The 21,784-nt window shown below is 54.7% G+C and overlaps 1 protein-coding gene across 1 annotated transcript in view; it reads left to right on the top strand.

Moving 5' to 3' along the window:
* Positions 1–1,660: 1,660 nt before the first annotated feature.
* SMAD6 (SMAD family member 6) overlaps positions 1,661–21,784 on the top strand; it is a 41,527-nt gene continuing 21,403 nt past the window's right edge. Inside the window, exons 1-3 of the mRNA XM_086757500.1 lie at positions 1,661–3,162; positions 5,324–5,380; positions 7,046–7,123. Of these exons, the coding sequence (XP_086613626.1) occupies positions 2,391–3,162; positions 5,324–5,380; positions 7,046–7,123 (907 nt within the window). The 5' untranslated portion in view covers positions 1,661–2,390. The remainder of the gene's footprint in view (positions 3,163–5,323; positions 5,381–7,045; positions 7,124–21,784) is intronic.

The raw sequence follows: 21,784 nt of genomic DNA, 5'->3' as shown, positions 1-21,784 counted from the left end.
AACCCAGTGGCACAGGCAGCAGGTCCCTTACAGGTTTTATATGATTTTTTTTTTTTTTAGATTGCATTTTTAACTGCGCATTTCCTAAAAGCCGCCCCAAAAGGGCAGGGGAAGAGGAGCTTTGCCCCTGGTCCCACAGGGCAGGAAGGGCAGAGGTAACCCCAAAGCTCAATTTCCGTATCGTAATTAGCAGGGTGCAAACCTCAGTGGCACAGATTTGAAACGGAGCCTTTTGGAATCCCGTACGTTCGGCTGACACCCGCCAACTCAGTTTGCCATAAAAAAAAAAAATTGTACAGCTTGACCGAGTGTGGTAAGGTCACGTTTTCGGGTGTGTTAGTGCCGGGCTGGGGAAATGCGGGCATAAGCCTTCAGTTACAGCAAGGGCAACCTGAAGACGCCAACAGAAAAATGATGAGCGTTCAGGTTGCCTACAAGTTGGTGGCTGAAATACTTTTATTGTTCTGTTTTATTTTTTTTTCTCTTTTTCCCCTCATAGCTGGTCAACTGCTGGAAAATAAATTGCCAGGATTTATTTTTGCTCATTAGGAACGTTCCCCAGCGGGCTCTCCGGCTGGTCCTCCAGACAAAGCTCCTTTACCCGGTGTTCTCATCAGCGGGTTCCCACGGGTGGTCGCGGAGCCGCCGCCCACGCGCGAGGGGAAAGTCCCCTCTCCCACCCGCGCTGCCACGCGGGTCACGGGGAGCGGACGCGCTGCCGCAGCCGCATCCTCCGGAGCGCGTCCCTGCCACGGGCAGCGGCTGCTGTGCCCGTGGAATCTCCACGCGGGGCAGCGGGGCCGCCTGAACTCCCGCTGCGGGGTCAGCAAGAAGAATCGCCATTTTCGGGGGGTTTATTTATTGACTGGGGAGGTATTTTTGGGGAGGGGGGGGCGACTCCCATCCCCACAGGCAGCTCCCCAGCAGCACCCTCCCTCCGCCGGCGGCGTTCCCACCCGGCCGCTCCCCGCCGCCCTGGGCCCCGGCGGCGGCGGGCGCAGGGACCCGGGGGCGGCGCGGCGCGCGGAATGTCTTTCATTCACGGGCACGCCGCGCCGCGCGGGGGGGGGGGGGAGAGAGGGAGTAGGCGGTGCCGGCGCAGCATTCTGACCAATGGGCGGCGGCGGAGCCTCGCGTCACGCGGCGGCGGGCCAATGGGGGCGCTCCGGGCCTGAACTTTTGCCACGGCGGACAAGTTGATACATCGCGGGGGTGTGTCCCGCCGCGGCGGCTCCGGCGGGCGGGGGGGGGGGCGGAGGAGGGAGCGGGCTTAACCCTTGCGCCGCCGCCGCGCCGCCATGACCTACTTTCCCCCGGGGGCTGCTGCGGCGGGGCCGCCCCCTCCCTTCTATCCCCGGTGCCCGCCCGGTGGAAGCGCGCGGTGAGGGTGGGGGGAAGGCGGCGAGGCGGAGCGGCCCCGCGCGGCTGGCGGGGGTCGGGTGAGGGGGGGTGCGTGTCCCTTTAAGAGCTCGGAAACCCGAGCCGGTGTTTGCGCAACCCTCGGCGCGGCGCGGAGCCGCCAAAGTGTCTAGACTGGCACATGATGGGCGGCAGCCAATCGCGCCGCCGCTCGCGAGGGGCCCTGCGCGCGCGCCCCCCAGCCACACAAAAGCCGGCGAGGGCGGGCGCGAGCCCAGCGCGGAGGCGGCGGCGGCGGCGGCCCGGGGCAGGCGCGCGCGCAGGGACCCGCCGGCCGCGGGAGCGGCACCGGTACCGGTACCGGCACCGGCACCCCCTTCCCCCGGCCGCGCCTCTGGGATGCGTACAACTCACGTGCTGACACCGGCCTTCGCTCTGCCTTCTGCTCTCGGCTTTTGGCTCTCGTAGGGATTTTTTTTCTTTTTTTTTTTCCCTCTGGTTTTTGCCTTTTTTTTAATTTTTTTTTTTTTTTTTTTTAACTGGCTTTGGAGGAAGCGAAGCGTTATCTCCGTACGCGGACCCGGCGCCACTTTCCCCGCCGGGGCGGCAACTCCCGCGCCGGGGCGGCATCCCCGTACCCCGAGCGCTGCCCCCGGGGGCTCTCCCCGCCCCGCTCCCCCGCCTGGGCAGCCGATGTAGGGCCGGGCGCGGCCCGCCCGAGCCCCGAGCGCCGCCACGGGAGCGACCCCCGCGCCGCCGCGGGCTCCGCCGCAGCCCCCGTCTATGCCCGACGCCGCGCTCCTTCTTTTTAATTTTTCTTTTTTTTTCTTTTTTCTTTCCCCCCCCGCACCTCCCCTCTCCATGCTGCGGCCCCGACTCGTTGCGGGAAGCAAGCGGGCAGGCTGCGAGGGCGGCGGGTCTGAGATGAGATAAAAGCCGGCGGCGGAGCGAGGAGCCCCGGGGGCGGCGGGCCGGGGCCGGGGGCGGGGGTAAGGGGCGAAGGAGGCGACCCCCGGCCGCCCGCCTGTCGTATGTTCAGGTCCAAACGCTCAGGGCTGGTGCGGCGACTTTGGAGGAGCCGCGTCATTCCCGACGGAGACGGCGGAGATGGGAACGCCAGGAACGGCCAAGACCTCGGAGCTACCGGTAGCTTTCAGATTTGGGAGAAAAACCCTTCGGCGGCGGAGATCCGCGCGGTAACGCGTAACCTGTTGCGGGAAGCGGAGGAACGGCCCGACGGGGCGGGGGCCTCCCGCGGGGACCCCATGGCGGAGCGGCGCGGGGACCGGTTCCCAACCCCGCCGCGGCGGGAGGGGGCCAGCCCGCGGCGGGACAACGACGGCCGGACGGTGACCTGCTGCCTCTTCACCGAGCGGGACCCGGGCGGCCCGCAGCCTCCCCCGCTCCCCTCCGCCGCCGCCCCCCCCGCCGGCCCCGACGGCGGCTCCCCGGAGCGGCGGGGCCGGGAGGCGCGGTCGCGGTTGCTGCTGCTGGAGCAGGAGCTGAAGGCCGTCACCTACTCGCTGCTGAAGCGGCTGAAGGAGCGCTCGCTGGACAGCTTGCTGGAGGCGGTGGAGTCCCGCGGCGGCATGCCCGGCGGCTGCGTGCTGGTAGCCCGCACCGAGCTGCGCCTGGGGGGTCAGGCCGCTCCCCCGCACTTGCTGCTGGGGAAACTCTTCCGCTGGCCCGACCTGCAGCACCCCGCCGAGCTGAAACCCCTCTGCGACTGCCAGAGCTTCGGCGCGGCCGACGGCCCCACCGTCTGCTGCAACCCCTACCACTTCAGCCGCCTCTGCGGGCCAGGTGAGCGGCGCCGGGGGTGCGGGGGCCCTTTCCCGAACGCGGTGGGGGCTTCTGGCCCCCTCCTCTGCTGCGCCATGCCCCCCGAGAGCGGTTCCCCGTTGCGCGGCAAAAAAACCCCTTTTTTTTGTTTGCTTTTTTTTTTGGTTGTTTTTTTTTTTTTTTTCCCCCCTCCCGCAGAGGTTCCCCTGCCGTGTAGATGCCGAAGCGGCGATCGCGTGCGGCTGGCGCCAGGCTGTCGGTGTCGGTGTCGGTGCCGGGAGGGGCTGCGGGGGATGCCCTGGCCGCGGGGGAACGCCGGACACGCGTGGGAGCGAGGAGGGGGGAGCCAGACCGCCTCCATTTCCCGGGTTGTTTTTTTTTTTTTGTTTTTTTTTTTTCTTTCCTTTTACACCATGGTTAGAGGGATCCCGGAGGACCCCAGCCTGACGGTCCTTTCCTTGGCAAGACCTTTTATTAATTTTTTTTTTTAAATTTATTTTGCAATCCAGGGTCCTGCCTCGCTTTGCATCGCTTGTTTGAAAGAAACTTCTGTGCTGGGCGCGCTTCCTCTCCCCAAAGATCCCTAGAAGCAGCTTTTTCTTCCCTTCAGTTGCGGTAGACATGCGTTCGTAGGAGCTGTGCGTTTATTTTGGGAACGGGCAAAAGTTTCCGCCGCGCTTTCCAGCGGCGGTAGGTGCGTGGCCGCCAGCCCCGTGCCAGGCAGTAGTGGAGAGCGGCGCTTTTATCGGGTGGGTCCTTATCGCTTCGATAGTGGGTGCCCGCGCCCGGGCGCTGGGGATGGCGGCGGGAGCCCGGGAAAGGCTTCGATGCCCTTTTCCACCAGTGTTCGTGTTTGTCACCCGCTTTGCTGCGGGGTGACGTCGCTGAGGGGCGTGAAAACGCCGCGCTGCTTCGAAGAACGTCCTCTGTGGCAGCAGGTCTGGCGCTGGCGTGGGACCAGCCCGCTGTGCGTCGCACGGGTTGGGCCGTTGCCTCCAGACTGGGATGTTGGCTCCATTATTTTTGGGTTTGAGACTCTGAAGTGCCCCGTGAGAAGGGCAGCATGCTCGGCTAAGGGAGATGAGGAACCTTTTTGCGGAAGCAGTAAATGACCGCAGGCCATCCTGGAGCCGTCACGCGGCGGGTGCTGGGGTTGTTCTCGATGAACTAGCGCAGAACTGCGGTTGTTGGGCTGAGTGCCTTGTTCTTGGGTCCCTGTGGGAACTGAGGAGCACCCCCGTGTTTCGGTGATCTGGGGTCAAGGCCATGCCGTTGACTTTTGAAGACAATTTCTCACTGAAGTCAGTGTCTGCTCAGTGCTGGTGCCATGACGGGGCCCAGCCAGCTGCACACTCCTCAATTCTAGCAAATTATAGTTCAGGAAGCACGTCGCTGCTGTGATTCAGAGGGACAGACCCCTCTAACCAGTGCAGGAAGACGATGGAGGACCTTCGGCAGCCCTTCACATGGTCTTGACTCTTGACAGCAGAGCAAGAGCCAGTTAGGTGACCTGACTCAGCAGAGCACTTCCAAGGACTCGCCTGGCTTTAAGCACATGGCTGCCGACGTGCTGCCGCTTAAAGCTGAGCCTGCGCTCGGAAGCTTTGCTGAATCCAGGTCAGGCCAAGCGGGATCACGGGAGGCCCCTCGCGCGTGAGGGGTTTGTTGGGATGGACCAAAGTTCCTTTGGTGGCTTGTTGGCTGCAGCCAGCCTGGCCCATGGCGTCAGGCCTCACGTGTCGAGAGAGGAGTGTCGTTTCATCTCTCGACGCCCTTTTTCAGCCCTTGTGGTGTGTTGGGGAGCTCTTGCTGAGCCCGTGTGTGTGTTGGAGCCGTGGTTGGAGGGCTGTCTCCCAGTGCAGATGGTGAAAGCATCGTTCTTTGGGAGCAACATGCCATCTTGTGTGCTTTGGGTCACGGGTGCTCAGGCAGGGATGCGGGGTGGGGAAGTAGGGGAGAACTGTGACATTTTTGATACCGGAGCCTGCTTTGAAAGGTCAGGGTGGAACCTCCCTTCTCCAAATGAAAAATTTGGACAACTCTTGGTCTTGAGCTGCTTCCCAGTGTGCTTTCTTCCATGGGATGTCTGTAACCTTGGGAGAGGTCCTGCCCTGAAAGAGAAAGCGCCGGAGTTTTGCTGATAAACCAAACATGGCACTAACGTAAAGTTTTGTTTTTTCAGAGTCTCCACCACCTCCCTACTCTCGGCTGTCTCCTAACGATGAGCAAAAGCCACTGGGTACGTGTTCTCTCTCTCTTCATCTCCTGGCAGCTCTTCCGTGGTGCGGCCCTGGTGTCGGTTCTGAGACATCCCGATACGGCACGTCAGGCAAAAGCCAACAAGTCGGGTTTTTATGGCTCCTCGTTATTCCTGAGCAAGCATCAGCTGATGGGTTTTAAGAAGTAAATGGATGTCAGTTTATCCTAGCAAATTGCCGTGTAGACACATGCAGATTTTCCAAAATCATACGGAGCGCTATTTTTAATGAAGGCGTAATGAAAGGTTACCAGCCGTTGTGTTTTGTCTGCGTGTGTAATCTGCAGGATGACGGAGCGCAGGGGGAGTGGGAGCTCCTGGGTGCCATTTCCATAAAGCCCTGGCCGCACAGCGCCGCGGAGGAACCGGCTGTTACCCTTCCTCTGCTTATTAAAACGAGATGTCAGCTCTTTGAAACTTGGCGCTCTGTAATTGCTGAGTGGGGTTTCAGTTTTTCCCGATGGTTTATGAAAGCTTTCTTAAAAAAGCTGGCCAACGCGGCTTGTGTGAGTGGGCCGGGCAGGAAGCAAAGGCATGATGCACGTTGGCATGGAGATGTTTTGAGCTGGCATCGCTGCATCCTGACTGTCCTTTCTCAAGTAAAATGGGAAGCAAAGATGTGGAAGGGGAAGAGGGGAATCCCACGTCTGCTGGGTTTCTTGCCAGGATGGATGCGGCTGTGGCCGCGTCTGGAGCGTGGGATTTCTCCCTTTGTCCCGTGGTTGGTGGCTCGGATTTCCAGAGTGGGTAATGTCCGAGGCGAGAGCAGGGACAGGGAGGAGACAGACAGGGTTTGCCAGGGCGATAGGAGCAGGAAGGCATTGGGACAGGGTGCCTGCCTGTCCCACCCAGCCCCGAGGGCAGGCGGGAGCTGCCCTGTGCCAAAGGTGAGTCCCTGCCCTGCCAGGCGCGGGAGCTGCCTGCGTCGCAGCCGCTCGGCCCGTGCGTGCACGTCTGTCGCGGGGACTGGCACCATTGTTTGGTTGGGTTTTTTTTCTGTTAGTTATGGAGGAAAAAAAATAAGTTGTCGTTCCTCCCCGCGCTCCCCCTTCCAAGTTAATTCCCCTTGGAAACTGCTTGTGCTGCAGGGAGAGATGATAGCGAGTGGCATGTGACTTTATTAAAACAACAGCCAGGGATTGAAATGTGCTTCACTGGCTTGTTGGATTGGAAAAATAATAGTTAATCTGTGAGCAAACAGTTGAGCACTTAATTAGAGGGGTGTAAGCAAGAGAGAATAACAAAGACTCTTAACTTGTTAAAACAAAGTTTCCTTCGCTTCAGCAAAGAGGAAGGAAGGAAGGAAGCAAGAATAAACAGCTTCAAGAATTTTAATGGTGATAATTAAGTATAGTAACTATGAGTTGTTTAGAGGCTTAATGTAACTTTATCCAGTAAGCACCAAGTTCCTACTTGTTTGATCAACTTCACTGCAGTTATTTTTGTGGTCAAAGCAATTCAGACTTTGCATTTGCATGGTAGAGGTACAGAGTTAATCGTCGCTTTCTGGCACGGTGGAGAGTTTCTCTGGGGAGGTGATGGGAAGCTGGGGAGCCACGGGTGCTCACGTAGCGCTGGCAAACGCAGGAGGACTAAAAGTGCTGCTTTTTTTTTTTTTTTTTTTTTTTTTTTTTCCTTCCCCAACAGATCTTTCAGATTCCACGTTGTCTTACACTGAAACAGAGGCTACAAACTCTCCCAACGTCACGCCCGGAGACTTCTCAGGTTGGCAGATGTTTGCGCCTTCCCGCGTGCGTGGTCTGCGCCGGGAGCTCGTGGGTGGGGCGGGGATGCGGGAGGAGATGGGGTTGTGGTGATGCTATGGGTTTATATTTTTGGTGTGAAAAAAAGGAAAGAAAAAAAAAAAGAGCAGCTCTTTGAGTTGATTGTTCACAGACTGCGTGTTGCGGTGAGCGTGCTGCGACAAGCAGGTTGGCCATGGGGCTGTGCGTGTGCCCCGTAGAAGCCACCTAGACCTTGCTTGGGCCCTGGGCTGGCGTGGGGCTGGGCTGTACACTGTCACTGGTTTTTTATGAGCAATGAGGCCATTTCAAATGATGCTGCTTTGTGGTGGTTCTTGCCCAGTCCGTCCAGCTTGCGTTACCTGTTGGGTCCTGGCCCTGCGGTGCAAACCCTGCTGTCATGAGCAGAGCTCCCAGCTAGGATGCCAACTGAAGCTCCTGAACAAAGCTCTGCTTAATTAGGCCCTGGTTTTTGCTCTGCCCCACCCCTGCAGCCTTTCATTCATTTAATGGTTCTCTGTAGGGCCCGGGGTGGTTTTACCTGCGAGCAGGCAGAGAGTTGGGCTTTTTGATGGCGCTGGGCTCTGGCTGTGGTGATGGTTCCACATCTTTCCCCTCTGGTGTCTCATCCCAGGCTGGGGACCGACTGCATGGGGGGCAGAAGAGACCCATTTACAGGACCAGGTTTAGGTTCTCTGTAGGAAAGGACCTGGTTAATGGTCTGAGAGCTGAGGTGAAGACAGAAAAGACCTTTGTGCTGGTGAAGCCCGACGTGCCTCCTTCGGCAGTTGGGGTGGGCTCTGCGGTGGAGTGGGACTTGGGCACGCTGGTGCCAAGTTGCCGGATTGCTGAACCCGTGGACGGGGTTTGCTGCTGTCTCGGGGGGATGCCGCAAGTCGGCGGTGGCGGAGGGGACCCTTGGGGTACCGGTCCATTAGCCGCGGCTTCTCTGTCCTCGTTCTCTGCCTGCAAGAGCTGATGGCTGCTTTGGAGAGACCTGCGCCTTCCTTGGCACGTTTGAGCCGATCCTGACTGCAGCGCTTCGAAGAGCGTTTAAACGGCATGGCCATGGCACGGTGGTGCGTTCTCCTCAGGGGATTTTCCCTTCTCCGTTAAGGTTCTCTGCTGCGGTGGGTTTTGCCGCGGTGCTGCCGCGTGCCGAGGCCGGCGTGCCGGCCCTGCCTGGCTTTTGTTGTGCTGCCAAGTGTCCGTAGCAGGGGAACAATCGATAGCCGGGACTTGGACCGGTCAGGGCTGTGCTATAACAAATATGTGTTTGCAATTCCTGACACACGTTCCTCGGGCTGGATACGCGTCTGTAAAGCTCCCCGTGCCCGCGGCTTTTATTGTAACTTGATAATTGCCATTAATTACAGCAGCTGAGTTTGAAAACTGGGGTTCCTGAGGATGTAATGGTTTAACTTCTCTCACAGCTGAGCCCTTTATGGGACATCTGGTGGGTTTTCTGGAATAGAGGAGAGATTTTAACTTTTACTTGAACAATATAAGGATAACATGTGACCGAGATTGTGCTGAAATCGGACACCTCCTCTCCCCCTGTGTAGTTTCCAGTGGTGTAACTTTTAATAAGAGTCTGGGGCTGCGTGATTTATTTTTCCCCAGTGCTCATGATTGCTGAAAGAGGATAAGAGCTTCACTGAAGTTAACCCGTACTTGTCGTTGCGGGGAAGTAAAAGGGGAGGGAAAAAAAACCACTTAGACTTGAGTCTATCTGCCATGTTTCAGTTTGTTTATTCTCCATTTCAACTTACTTAGCGGGTCTGCCTGAAATGCAGGCCTGCGTAGCGGATACGCAAAGCGCGTGGTCTGTCCTGCCCGCTCTTGTGCGCGCCGAGGGAGCTCGGTGTGCGTTTAACTCCCGTTCCAAAAATAAGTACGTTTTTGGATCTTGCATCAAGCCACTACTATTTATTGCTTCAGCTTTGATCATCAAAAAGGCCTTTCCTACGAAAACCACAAAATTCAATTTTGGATAACAAAGAGAGCCATTCTTCTGCTGTTACTCGTTTACTTGATGAACTTCTAAACAGGAAGTCTTAGCGTGAAGTCAAAAGATCATCTCTGTCATATGTATAAATTTTAAAAAAACCCCTCTTTTTGAAGTGGACCTTTTCATGGCTATAATACGGCTCTTAAAAATAGGAAAAAGCGTTCCATGAACTAGCAGGCTCACTACAAAATTTGGAGTAACGCTGAACGCTAACTGGAGCACAGGTTGTGAGCAGTTGTGTGGGTGCGAGCTGGACCAGTGTGAGATGCCCCAAGTCCCCTTTGTCTGAGGTTCGGAGCGTTTGGGTGATGAGGGGAGGCTGTCTGTCCGTGGAGCAGCATCCAGCCCCAGTGTTCCCCTTGGGGTGGGTACGCTCTCGATTCCTCAGTGAGGTGCAGTGGCTCGGGAAGAGCTGGGTTGGTGGGAAAAGGCACTTGGAGGTATTTGATCCCAAAGTTTCCATCTTCTGGGCTCAGGCAGTCTCACATTCAGGCTTGCAGGAACATGAAGAGGGGCTCCATCTCTTCCTTGTTAGATTTATTTCTGCAGCTGTGTATGCCTGGGGAGCGGAGGGGAAGAGAACTGCCTGTTTTGGGAGTTGTATTTTGAGCTCAGGTGGTTCCCCTGGCCAGACTTGCGCCTGTCCCCCGGGTGCCGGCTGAGCGTCAGCATCCCCGTGGCTCCCCAGGCCAGAGCTGGGGAAATACCAGGGAAAGGGCAACATCCAGCAAGGCAGAAACAAAAGCTCGGCCCCGTGACTCATAATTGGTGGAACATTTGTAGTAATTTTTTTTTTTCCCCTCAGACTTGGCTCCTCTACTGCATGCCAAGAAGCTGCTGTACCCGTTAGACTTGCCAGGCTTGTAGAGGGCTGCGCTGCTGCCGCGGGAACTGGTTCAGTATGGTGGGGACGTGCTGGAGCAGATGTTGTGGGCCACAGGATTTGGGGTTCCCTGCCTTCCCCTGAATCCCGCAGGGCTATCCCTCACCTTCTCGGGGAAGGACCCTCTCTTAACAACCGTGAAATAGCCCCACTCCTTGGCGCTCCCTCTGCACATGGCTACAAAAAAATGCCGTGAGTTCCTACAAGCAGCAACCAGAGTTCTCGTTAGCGGTGGCGTTAAATTCTGGAGGCCCTAAGGACCATGCAGGAGGGGAAGGGCTGAGCACAAGTAGGAGAGCAAATGGTGGTGGTGCTGCGTGGGAGCATCCCGTGGGTCTCCACGCTGGCTGAACCATCACTCGTGGCCACTGCAGGTCTGGAGCAGTTTGTCCATCTTCTGGAGACTGCAGAAATGTTGGGGCATTGGTTTTCTTTGGAGCAGTAATAAATAAGGATGAGTAATTAGCTGCAGGAGCAGAGAGGTGGTGATGGGTGCGACTCACTGAGGCCTCGCAGCGGAGTCCCCAGCCACCATGCAGAGGTCCCGCACCGGCTGGGTGTCCCCGTTGAAGATATTTAACAAAGACCGTGGCTGTAGCAGCCAGCGCCAAGCTGCTACCATAGCTATTTTTCCTCAAAATGAGCCACTCGCCACTGGAGCCTGTCTCATGTGTCCCTGCATGCCTGCTCGATACTCCTCATAGCAGCGTTTGCAGGAAACGTTGTTCCTGTGGAAATGCCTTTGGGAACCGATGTTGCCCGCAAGGCTCTGCCCTGTGTGTGTGGTGGGGTTTTCTGGAGGGAACGGGCTCCTCGCCCAGCGGGGATCTCCGTGTCCAGCTCTCCTCCCCGTGCTTCTGCGGTGCTGGCTGGAGCACGTCCTGCACCCGCTCCTTCTGCCCCCGGCCGAGCCGGTGCGCAGAGTTAGGGGATGCTCAGCGCTGGGCAGGTGCAGATGGGAGAAACGAGAGCGGCTGGGCGCTCGGAAATGAGCCTGAGCAGAGGGAAGAGGAGAAAAAAGTGCTGCCAGCAATGAGGGAGAGCTGGGAGTGGGAGCAGGGCAGGGGGGGACGGGGGCAGCAGTGAGTTTTGCACCGGCAGCAGGAGGCTTTGCAGGAGGCCAGGGAAGATGCTGCTTTAGATTTCTTCCAAAAGTACTATTTATTTTTTTTTCTTTTAGAATTTGAAATCAATTCACTTTCCATGTGCTAAAACTCTTCAAAGCCTTTCAGCTCTGGTGAACTCATTTGTAGCTGGGAATGTGTATCCGAAAGAAGAAGTTGTGAGCTGGTGGTTTGCTGGAGGAGTGATTAATTCCTCTCCGCGCTCTGGAGCGGTGGGGAGCCGTACCCAAAAGTGGAAGCGCACGTGTGAGTCTGCTCCGGGTGGCTCTGAAGCCTGGAAGGTGATGGGCTCCATGGAGAGATGAGCTCTGCTGGGTGATTTACTCTGTGTCACCCCCTCCAGAGCTGGTGGAGGATGAGTGTGAATTAACAGAGAGAGGAGAAACAAAGAGACTGAATGGGCTGGAGCTTATTTAAATTATTCTGGAATTTTTTTTTAAGACTTGGGAAGTTGAAGTTGCTCGCAGGGCAGTGGTGGGACTGGGGGTGTTGGATTTGGGGAGCAGGGTCCCTGTACCCCCAAAGGGAGGAGGAAGGCGGGAGCGTGCCCGTCCATCCCGCTGGTGACTCAGCCCTGCTGAAGCGATGCCACGGCTCCAGAGCGAGAGCCGGAGGTTTGGTTTTTTGGTTTTTTTTTTTTTCTGCTTCCAGCAATATTTAGGATGAACTTAAGGAAGCATATTTTAAAACCCACTGAATGGAGAAAGTGAACGTCTCCCTTCCTCTCCCCCCAGAAATAACAGACTGCGAGGATTTATGCTAACAAGGAAATTTATGAAGATCCTGTGTGTTAGGAATAGGAAAAAAAAAAGCCTATAAATATGTAAGGCGGATATGTGTGGAAACTGGGCAAACATTGCCCTTTCCAGATTGGGGAGAGATTGTGAAATTACCTGTTAATAGGGAAAAAAAAAAGGTATTTTTCTCATTAATAGGGTGGCAATTTCTTCTGAGGGTGAAGTGTTGGTTTTGTAACGTTCTGGTGGCTGCCGCTGGCTCGGGCACATCGCGGTGCCAGGCTCCCCCAGCCCTGGGCGCGGGTACCGGCTGGAGGTGGCAGCGCTGGGGGCTGCAGGGGGGGTCCTGACCCAGCAGCACCGTGGAGCCTTTTTGTCCTTTCTTTCCCCCATCCTGTTGCAGAAACATAACTCTGTTTAAGAAAAAAAAAAAGAAGGCGAAGCATATCTGTGCATCCAGTTTAATCACAGACAGATGTTTATTTGGGCCAGTAAAGGTTTTGGTTTCCTTTTTCTTTCATATTTAACTTTAAGTTTGCTGGCGTGTCTCACCCTCTGCAGTCTATAACAATCAGGGTTTGGCTAAAAACTTTTCTTGTTGGAGAAGCGAGCCTGTTTGCCAAGAGCTACTTCTTTGATGCAAAAAAATACATCCTGGAGGTGCTTTGTCAGATGTTTTTATATTAAACATTTTTCCTCCGTAGTTTCAGTTTGCCAATGGGAAATAAAGCGCATCCATTTTCCACTGTGCTTCAGGGAGGAATTCTTTGCTCGGTGCGAAGGTTTTTCCCACGTGGCCGCGGACGGTCGTGGATGTCGGAGTCCCGATCGGAGAGCATGGCCACGCAGCAGCATCCTTCCCGGTGGAGGAGATGGGGATGGGGAGAACTTCAAAGCCATAACCTGCCTCTGCTTTGGGTTTGTTCGTGCGCAGCTTCTGGCCCCACCTGGGGCTGACATCAAAGGCAGTGTTGGAAGATGTGGGGTGAATCGCAGAATTAATCCCTGAAAGGGGAGATGAGGAAGCTCTCGGAGGCAGGATCCCGGGTCTTTCAGTGCCTGTCCCTTTCAGAGAGATGCAGGTGTGCTGCTCTGTTCTGCAGCAGATGTGTTTCTGGGCTGATGTGCACCCACCAGAGCCGGTAGATTTATGGGAGGATGGCAGGGTTTGTTTTTTTGGTGCATTGCGTTTGTGCTTGCCACAGTGGGTGGCTCAGGTGGCAGCTCCTGGAGTTTAAATACTTTTTTTTTTCTCCTTTTTTGGAGCAGAAGGGGAAGGGAAGCAATTATTTATCCTGCTGCCAGATGGGCTCCTTGTTGTGTCCAAAGCCTGTTGATGGCAGTGCTTCATCCGCAAGGAACATAATCCAGCAGGGAGTACTCCACCTAGGTTGTTAGCGTGCAGCTGAAGATGTTGTCATTGAGGCTGAGAAGCACCTTAGATCAAGGCAAGGGAAGATATGTCCACCACGCGGTTGTTTCTCCGTTAAAACCGTGCAGGGCAGCTCATGCTGGGCCACCAAAGCCAGCAGCTGTAGCCCTGAGGTCCGCAGGAGCTTGCTCTCCTGGAGCTTGCGGATGACCGTGCTGTGGTGACGATGCACTGTCGTGTCGCCAACTGCACCCAGTGACCGTCTGGAGAAGGAGGAGAGGTGTTGGTGACCCTCTCCATGCAGAGCATGACCTCTGGAAGGAGGATGAATTCTCAACAGTGGCTGTGCAGCTGTAGAAGGGTTTCTAGAGCAAGTGGCACCAGTTCGTAAAAAAATATCCTGTGGGTTATGAGCTTGCAGTACAAGCCTTCTGGTCTTGAAATTAATTTGGAGCTGAGCCAGGTCAGTCATGTGGGGAGGGGAAATCAGTTTTGTGAGGGGTGAGGAGTCACCAGGGAACTGGCTGGAGATGGGAAGAGAGATGGTTTGTGCTGAAGGCCTCTTGAGGAGGGAAGTGCAGATTGTTCTGAGGCTCTGCATCCTGCGCAGCAAGAGAGCATCACCACCAGCCTACAAAAGTACTGTCTGCAGGAGGGAAGCACCTCTGGTGATGTTCTTCACCTGCACTGTTGGATTGGTGGTAGGCTCCCTTCCCATGTGCCCTTCCCTGCGGGGAGCCAGAGAGTCAGTGACTTGCCCAGGGTAGATGGGGCAGGAATGGAGCCAAAATCCCCGTCACCATCCAGAGTTGGCATTGCTTCACGTGCGAGAGCATCTTCCCTCTTTGGTTATCGTGGTGGCTGACAGTACCGCTTTGACCCTCCAGCACAGACAAGCGCTCAGAGAAACGTGGGCGATGAGAGCTGTCCCTGGTCCAGGAGGAAAAAAAGGGCAAAAGTGGCTGCCAGAGCCCTGGGCTGGTTTGTCTGGAGTAAGGCAGGCTGCACAGGAGTGGAGGAAGGTTGGTCTTATCCGTATTTGGCCCCGTGCCTGACGCAGGGATTGAAGCCGCTTTGCGGGCGGTGCCTCTGCGTGTGCGGGCGCACGGCTCCCCGGCGCTGCAGGAGAGTTCGCTGCGGTGGAGCCGGGTGGGACGATGCCCTGCAATGGATGTGCCGCCACCAGTATTTGGGGAGCACCGTTCCCTCGTAGGCGACGCGCTGAATTTCTCAAGATGTTTCTGCAGAGAAGGAGAGCGAGTTGCCCTTCCTCTCCCTCCCTTACCTGGAGCTGGGATGGCTTTTCACAGCTAGCCGGGATGTTTCCAGCCCAGAATTCTTGGAGTGAGTACAGCACCCAGATAAAACATGTTTTTGTCTGTGGTTCATTGAGTAGTTATGATGTTTGGCCTTGAATCACAGAATAATCACGTCCCTCACTTCTCCGAGCACCTAAGCATCGCACTTTAAAAAAAAATAAATAAAAAAAATCAGGAAGTAAGCAAGTTACTTAAAAGTAAATTAGTTTAATCGTTGTAGCCAAAATATTACATTCTTGCACCCTATTAGAGCTGGATATGGCTTTCTAGGTAGTAAAAGTTCTTTTGATGTCGCTCCGGCTGTGTCTCTTACACAGTGCGTATCTGATGGTGCGTCTTTGTTTGAACTTCACTTTTTCTCTGTGCCTGTGTTTTGCTTTTTAAACGGATTTGCTGAATACTGGACATAGTGTATTTATGACCTTTGAAAATGGTGAGTGTTTGGAAGGAGGAATTTTGGCTTCTTATAGGAACCTGTAGAGAGAGGCTTGTATTCACAGTTACAGTAATAGATTTTTTTTTTGTGGCACTTTGATGAGTGAGAGGTGTTTATAGGCTTGATTCATAACTTAGTTACTAAGGTTTTCCACGGAAATAACTTATTAAATCTGTGGCGCTGACCGAAACGATTGAAGTCTGTAGATTTGCTGTTCATCAAAGGCACCTCCTTTCCTGGACGCCAATACCTAACTCAGCATTTTACATCTGGAGGATGCTCAGACCCAAAAGGGCTGTGCGGTGTGGGAGCTGGAGATGTGTTTTAGTAAGAAATTAAAAAAAAAAAAAAAAACCACCCTAAGACAAACTGGAAAGGAGAGAGAAGGGAAAAAAAAAAAACCTTCAGGAAAAACATCCCCCGTCGTTCAGAGCCGCTGATGGTTAAACCTGGTTTTCTGGAACACTGCTTATTTGTGTGGATTTTACTTTGCTGCTCAACAGCCGAAAACTACATCCCTTTACTGCTGCTGGCCCGGCTGCTGCGGGCTTTGAAGTGCCTGGAGCCCCTGGAACCGCAGGTTCGATTTACTGGCAACGGAGACTCGGCTCTTTGTCCTGCCCAAGTGCTCGGGATCGGAGGGGATTAGGCACGCGGCTGCTGCGATCCGCGTCCCTGCCGAGCGCTGCCGTGTGTCCTGCCGTGCCGGGCTGCGGCCGTGGGCTCCGGGAGGGAGGAGAGGAACATGCTGCCTCCCTGTCCTGCACGGGAATCTGGTCATTGAGCGGTGATGGAGCAAAACCGGTGCAGCAGGGATCGACGATGAGGAGGGACATCAGCTCCTCAAGGTCACCCTGAAATAAGGTACTCCAGAGGTCCAGCTGCAACCTGGACTCCTTGTTTGGTTGGTGGTAAATAAGCAATTTTTTTAATTTTCTTTTTTTTTCCAATGCCTAAGAATCAGCTCTGCTGCCCAGACCTGAATTCCCTCACACAATAAAACCTGTTCCTACCTCTCCATGGGGATGCAGACTTTGGCCGAGCACGGACGGGCTGCGGTGCTTCTCTGTGCGCTCGGCATTTTGCATTTCGGATTATAAAAGGCCATGTATGGAATCTGCCAAAAAGTCACATTCCCAGCAGTGCAAGAGAAGAGGGGTCAGTGGAGAATTTGGATTTTTCTTCGCAGCGGTTTTCTGTTTCTGGGGGAGTGGGAGGCCTCTCCTGATGGTACAAGGGCCCCTTGCAGCACAGCCCATGTGGTCCTGCGCTGTGGCATCCCCCAGCCCTCCCCGTCCTGCTCTGAGCACAGTTCCCAGAGCAAACCCTGGACCAAAGCCCTCCTCCTCTCCCCAAATTCATGTAAGTATCCTCGTGTCACATTTGCTTTCCCAGCTGGACACCGATGCGCAGCTGGACCCACTGCAGCTTGGCCTTCTCCATGCCTGGGCTTTGAAGAGCTGTGCTGGTTGCTGCCCTCCCCTTCCTCCGCCTGCGTTTGGATTTTATGGCTTTGGAGATGTTCCTCCTCCACAGCGCTCTTCAGCGGGTGAGGAGGGTCAGGCTGCCCTTTCCTCGCCTTGGCTGTGTTTTAGAGGCCTGAGGAGGAGTCAGAGGCTTCATCCTGCTGCTGGGGCATCTCTCGACGCAAGGAGGACCACGTCGGGGATACCTGGGCAGGGTTTCTTGCAGCAGCACTGCGGAAGGGATTGAGACACAAGTGTGTCGGCTTTATCTACGTATTCCATTAGCAGGAGTGAAACGTGCCAGCAGAAAGGCTATTTTTCAGTTCTTTCCATTTATTAACGTCTCATTTGCTAAGATTTTTCCATTCAAGGAGCCAAAGAATGTTAAAGGCTTTTAAAAAAGTGCCAGCTGCTTTATACTTTCACACATAGTGATGCAAACCACTGTTGTCTATTTAATAAAGAAAAAACTGAAGGGTTTGCACAAAAGCCCCACAGATAACGTGCATGGAGGTGCAGCACTTGGTGTCTACGTGGTGGGTGGTGATAACACTGCATTGTCTTGAGATTTATTCTCCTGTCTCCAGAGGGATTGGACGTGCTGTTCAGAGCACATCACTTTATTTCCTTTATTTTCTCCCCCCCGCCCCCCCTTCCGAGTGTTATAAAGCAGGGCCTATTCTGAGGGCGAGCGCCTGGCGCTGTGCTCAGACAACGGCCCGTTTGTGAGATCTCGTGCTGGCAAAGTGCAAGTTTGTCCACTTGGAAGAATGAGGCAGTTGATTCATCCCCCCCCTCTGCGGAAAGGCTGTGGGATCCGGGAGCATCCCTGCCTGCCCCATCCCGCACCGGCGGCAGGAAGGCAAACACGGCGGTGGTGGCTGGGAGCTCCCCTGGCTCTGCTCTCCCTCCCTTCGGAATCAGTGGCGTTGGTGCCCTTGGTTGCCGGCGATGCCTTTGGCAGCGACGTGGCATCTTCCCCGAGCTCTGTAGCACACGCAGTCATTGTGCCCTGAACTCTTCCTGTGGCTTTTATATTTGTTGGTCTTTGAGCGCAAAAGGGAGCTGGATGTGACAGTGAGTAATATGTTGGTTTGTTTTTTTTTTTCCCCGTTCTTAAAGATCCAGAGGAGTCGACTTTCTGCAAAAAGAGAACTGTGCAGTTACACTGAGTGGCCTCTTGTGCTCAGTGCTACAGTTTTCTTTAGGGTCCAACACTTCAAAAAGGGAAACAAATGCGTAGGGAAGGGTCTTTCAGCTAATTAAGCAATAAGCAAAGCACATGGGAAGTGCCGTACTGAAGTGTTAAAGATGAAATGAAATGTCACACAGACGTAAGTGATGCCGGGGAGGTGACGCTGCGTGGGCTGGTTCCTGTAGCATCCTCCTCCTGGGCTTGGGGCTGGCGGTGCTCTCAGCTCCTGTCCGGGGCCTCAGTGCCCCTGCGTTGCGTTGTGCGGTCTCTGTGTTGGGGGTTTTTGATGGAGCAAAGCTGCGGTGGCCCTTCTGGTGTTTGCAGAATGTGTCGCTTTGGGTGTCCTCGGCCAGCCGAGAAGAGGAGCTCTGGTCCATGCAGGCGTTGAGATCGGCGAGCAGAGCTGTGCCCAGTCTCGCAGCTCGTAGTCAGTGGTGCTTAGAAAAAGCTCCAGCTCCAAGATTGCGTCTGGTTGGTTTTCTCTGGTGCAACAACTGGGTGCATCCAGCTGTGGAGAGGCGGAGCAGATGTGAAAATGGGGAGTTCAGTGTCTCGGACCCAAACCGTCCCTGTAAATTGTGTGTCTGCAGCTGCCGCTGAAGTCTCGCGCTTTTTCTGCCCGTGGGGCTGATAATGGTAAAACTGAATCCATGAGGTTTTGATTTTGGCCTGTTCAAAACCAGAGGACTCTTTCTAATAAGATTTTACAAAGCCCTGAAAACAAGGCGCCGTAGTTTTGAGGGGGACGTAGACGCTTGTGCCAGGGTGCAGGAGCAGCCCTTCCTGGGGAGGCCAGGGCTTGTTTCTCCCCAAGTGTCTCAGGAATTGCTTTCTGAGATTTGCAGAAAACTCAACCGAACAAAAAAAAAAAACCAACAAAACTTTATGAATCAACCGGGAAGCCAGTAAAAATTAGTAGTAACAAGCTCATTTCAATAGAAATGGGTTTGCTGCTCTGCCGGCTGCCAACCATTTATGAGACTGGCTGGGTGCCGGCGAGCAGGGTCCAGCACGCTGCATCCTTCCACCCTCCTGCTGCTGGAAATAATTTGTGACTGAAAAAAAAATAACCAACACTATTGTGGAGCTTGTTTTATGGTTGGGGCCTGAGATGGGCAAGGGTGCCAGCTCTAAGCTAGCTCCAGAGTTTGCAAAACCTGGTTGGAGGGCTTTCTCCTCCATCTCAGGTGGGTTTCTGCTGAGTTCCTGTGGTGCAGGTGAGGGCACTGGATGGATGTTGCATCCACGGAACGTTCAGTCTGCTCTCCAGATCCAGTGCACGGGGAGGAGAGTTGGGTCGGGGCGGCCGTGCCGATGCAGGGGTGTTGCAGGAACTATCGGGTGCCACGTGTTGAGTAGCTCAACAGCACTTGGCAAAAGCCTCACCCAGGGCTTTGACGTTGGTGCCCCAGACGCATCTGTTCCTGTCGTGTTTTCTGCCCTTCTTGTTCAGTTTTCCTGGCAGGGAGTCTAGGGAAACGCCACATGGAAGGAAGCAAATAGGTCGGTCAGTCCGGGTTACAGGTGTAACTCGGTGACCTGCTGCAGTCTGTAACCGTCCGTGGCGATCGATGAACGTGGTGTGCATGAACCCATCTCATCCCTGTGGTGGGACAGCTGTCGTGCATCGCTATCTGCCAGCGCGGAGCCATGCCCTCTGGGGAGGCAGCGTTTCCTACCAGCCGGTGGGAAGCAGTTTGGGCAGCCCCTGAGGGCACTGAGCCACGGGGCTGCTCCAAGTCTGGTCCTCTTCACAAAATGGGACCGGTCTGGCTCCGTTGCTCAGTCCCTCTCCTCCTGGTTCAGCCAAAGCCGTCTGCGTTGCTGTGGTCTGAGCTCTTGTCCCTGTGGGATGGGGTGATCCTGGGATGAAGGGTGGGCAAGAGGAGGCTCTGGGGTTATTTCATGTCCCTCAGTGAGCTGGGGATGTGCCATGTGCTTTGCTTCCCAAACCCCTGTCTCTGGTGGGGATGTCCCAGCCCCACCAAACCCAGAGTTGTTCCCCAGTGAGCCAGGTGATGGATTGTTTGGAGGACCAGACCCTCGAACAAGCCCTTTTCTCATTTGCCCTGTCTTAAAATACCACAGACGGTTCCCAGTGTGTGAATCCGTCTGACTTTTCCGTTCGCACTGGCCTTTATCTTGCCGCTTGCGTGGATGGTCTGTGCTGGAAGCTGGTGTCCGCGCTGCCCGTCGGCAAAGCCTCTCTCTGTCCCTGGCAGGAGCGCAGGCGTCCATCCAAAGCCGTGCCGAGCGTCGGGGACGGCTGTTGGTCTGCTGGCAGCCGCGTCGTGCGACGGCCGCCCTGTCCCGTCGAGCTGAGCGCGGAGGGGGCAGCCGTTTGCACCCCATTGGCAGCGCGTCGCATCTGTCTTCTCTTAGTCGAGCTGATTTATACCCGGCCTCAAAATATTTACGGCTATTTCCTGGGAAAAAAAAAGAGTGAACCAATTTCTGGGATGCCATGGGACGCTCTGCTAAAGCCACTCGCGTGTGACTGTGGAAGCTTCCACCCCAGAGAGCAAGGAAATTCCTCTGCGAGTACAAAGTAAGGTAAAGATCCTATGTGCATGGCAAGTTGCTCTTCCCCCCATTGTTGAGCTATTTTAGTGAAAGGGAAGTGTCAGCAAAAGTATGTTAATAAAAAAAAAGTCACTTGCACATCACTGGTTTTAGAATGGGAGCACTCTGGGCAGCTTCTTTGCAACTGAAACTAGAAAATTTAGAGTCAATTTTTTATTTCCAGGTAATTATAGGCACATATTTTGAAATATCCATGGCCTTTTCCACGTTGGATCATCAGTTTGGACTTTTAGAGACGGATTGAATTCAGCTGTGCTTGAAAGGGTTGGTCATTTGAGACTTCCAACATTAAAGATCTTTGCAAATTAGTTTTGCTCTTGCCATGCTGAATTTGTTTGTGTAGAAAACTTCAGTGGATTTGGTATGCGTCTGGCTTTGAAGGGCTGCGCTTCAAAGGCTGCCTGCGCTTGGCGTTTCATACGCCGAGCTCCGCTGTCCGTGGAGCTCTGCTGCTTCGTGGGGAAGCGTCAGCTCGTGACTTCTGTTAAAACTTGCGGGGAGGAAAAGCTGAATGTAGCTTCTCGAAGCCATCAGGGGAACTGGATGCCCAGGGCTCATTCCTAACAGGAATCCAGTGCCGGAGCTCCGTCTGAGACTCGCGCGCACTGGTGTACAATCCACCCCCCCGTCCCATAACGCACACGTGAGGATGCTGGAAGGGGTTCCTTCCCGCTCCTTTCCTGCTCGCTTTGGCTGCGGACGGAAGGAGCCGGCGGGCATTTGGAGATTTGGGGAGAGCTGGTCCCAGAAAATTCAACTGGGATCTTGGCAGTCGGAAGCTGACCGCAAGAGGTGCAGTCAGACTGTAGCTAGTGTTTAAAAAAAAGTGAACAGTAAAAATAATATTGCAAAGTTTCCTGATTCTTGGCTTGAAATCTATTTTTTTTTTTAAAGTAATTTAACCTTGAAAGCAAAAGCGCAAGAACCTGTCTGACATTGAGGCGTTTCACATGTTTGGGTCAGCTCTGTCACCAAGCAGGTTTTGTTCCCATCCAGCCTGACGGATGCCTGCACATCCCGGCGTGCTGCAGGTTTTGATTGTTCATTTTAAAATACATCAGCAGCAGCAAAAAAAGCCGGTGCTAATGGAAGGGCTGTCACCTCCCGAAGCCTTGGGCTGCTGAAGAGAGCTGCTTTCAGAGCCCAGCACAGAACGGATGGGGGTTTATGAGCGGAGAGCGCGATGTCTGTGTTAAATGCAGAGGTTTTGTTCTCGGGAATGCTTTTGGGCTGCCGTATCTTGCTGATGGGAAGGGGCTGCCCTGGCTGGACGAAGGCGATAGGATCAGTCAGGGTTTAAATGAGGACAAACTAACCAAGACCAGAACCTTCCGAGAGCCAGAGGATAATCCCAGCTCAGCCGCAGCTCAAATCGCTGCTGCTCCATCGCTGCCTTGCAGAAAACGTTTGTTCCTCTCCTCTCCCCCACTTTTCTCCCTCTCGTTGAGGTTTCCACACAATATTACTTTAATCCCGATACTCTCGCCCCTCCTTTTTCCTCTCCCCTTCCCTGCAGGC

Source organism: Chlamydotis macqueenii, chromosome 12 (genome assembly GCF_036417535.1).
Source record: "Chlamydotis macqueenii isolate bChlMac1 chromosome 12, bChlMac1.mat, whole genome shotgun sequence".
Lineage (NCBI taxonomy): Eukaryota > Metazoa > Chordata > Aves > Otidiformes > Otididae > Chlamydotis > Chlamydotis macqueenii.
Note: the sequence above shows the minus strand (reverse complement) of the source record. Positions and strands in the feature narration are given on the sequence as shown.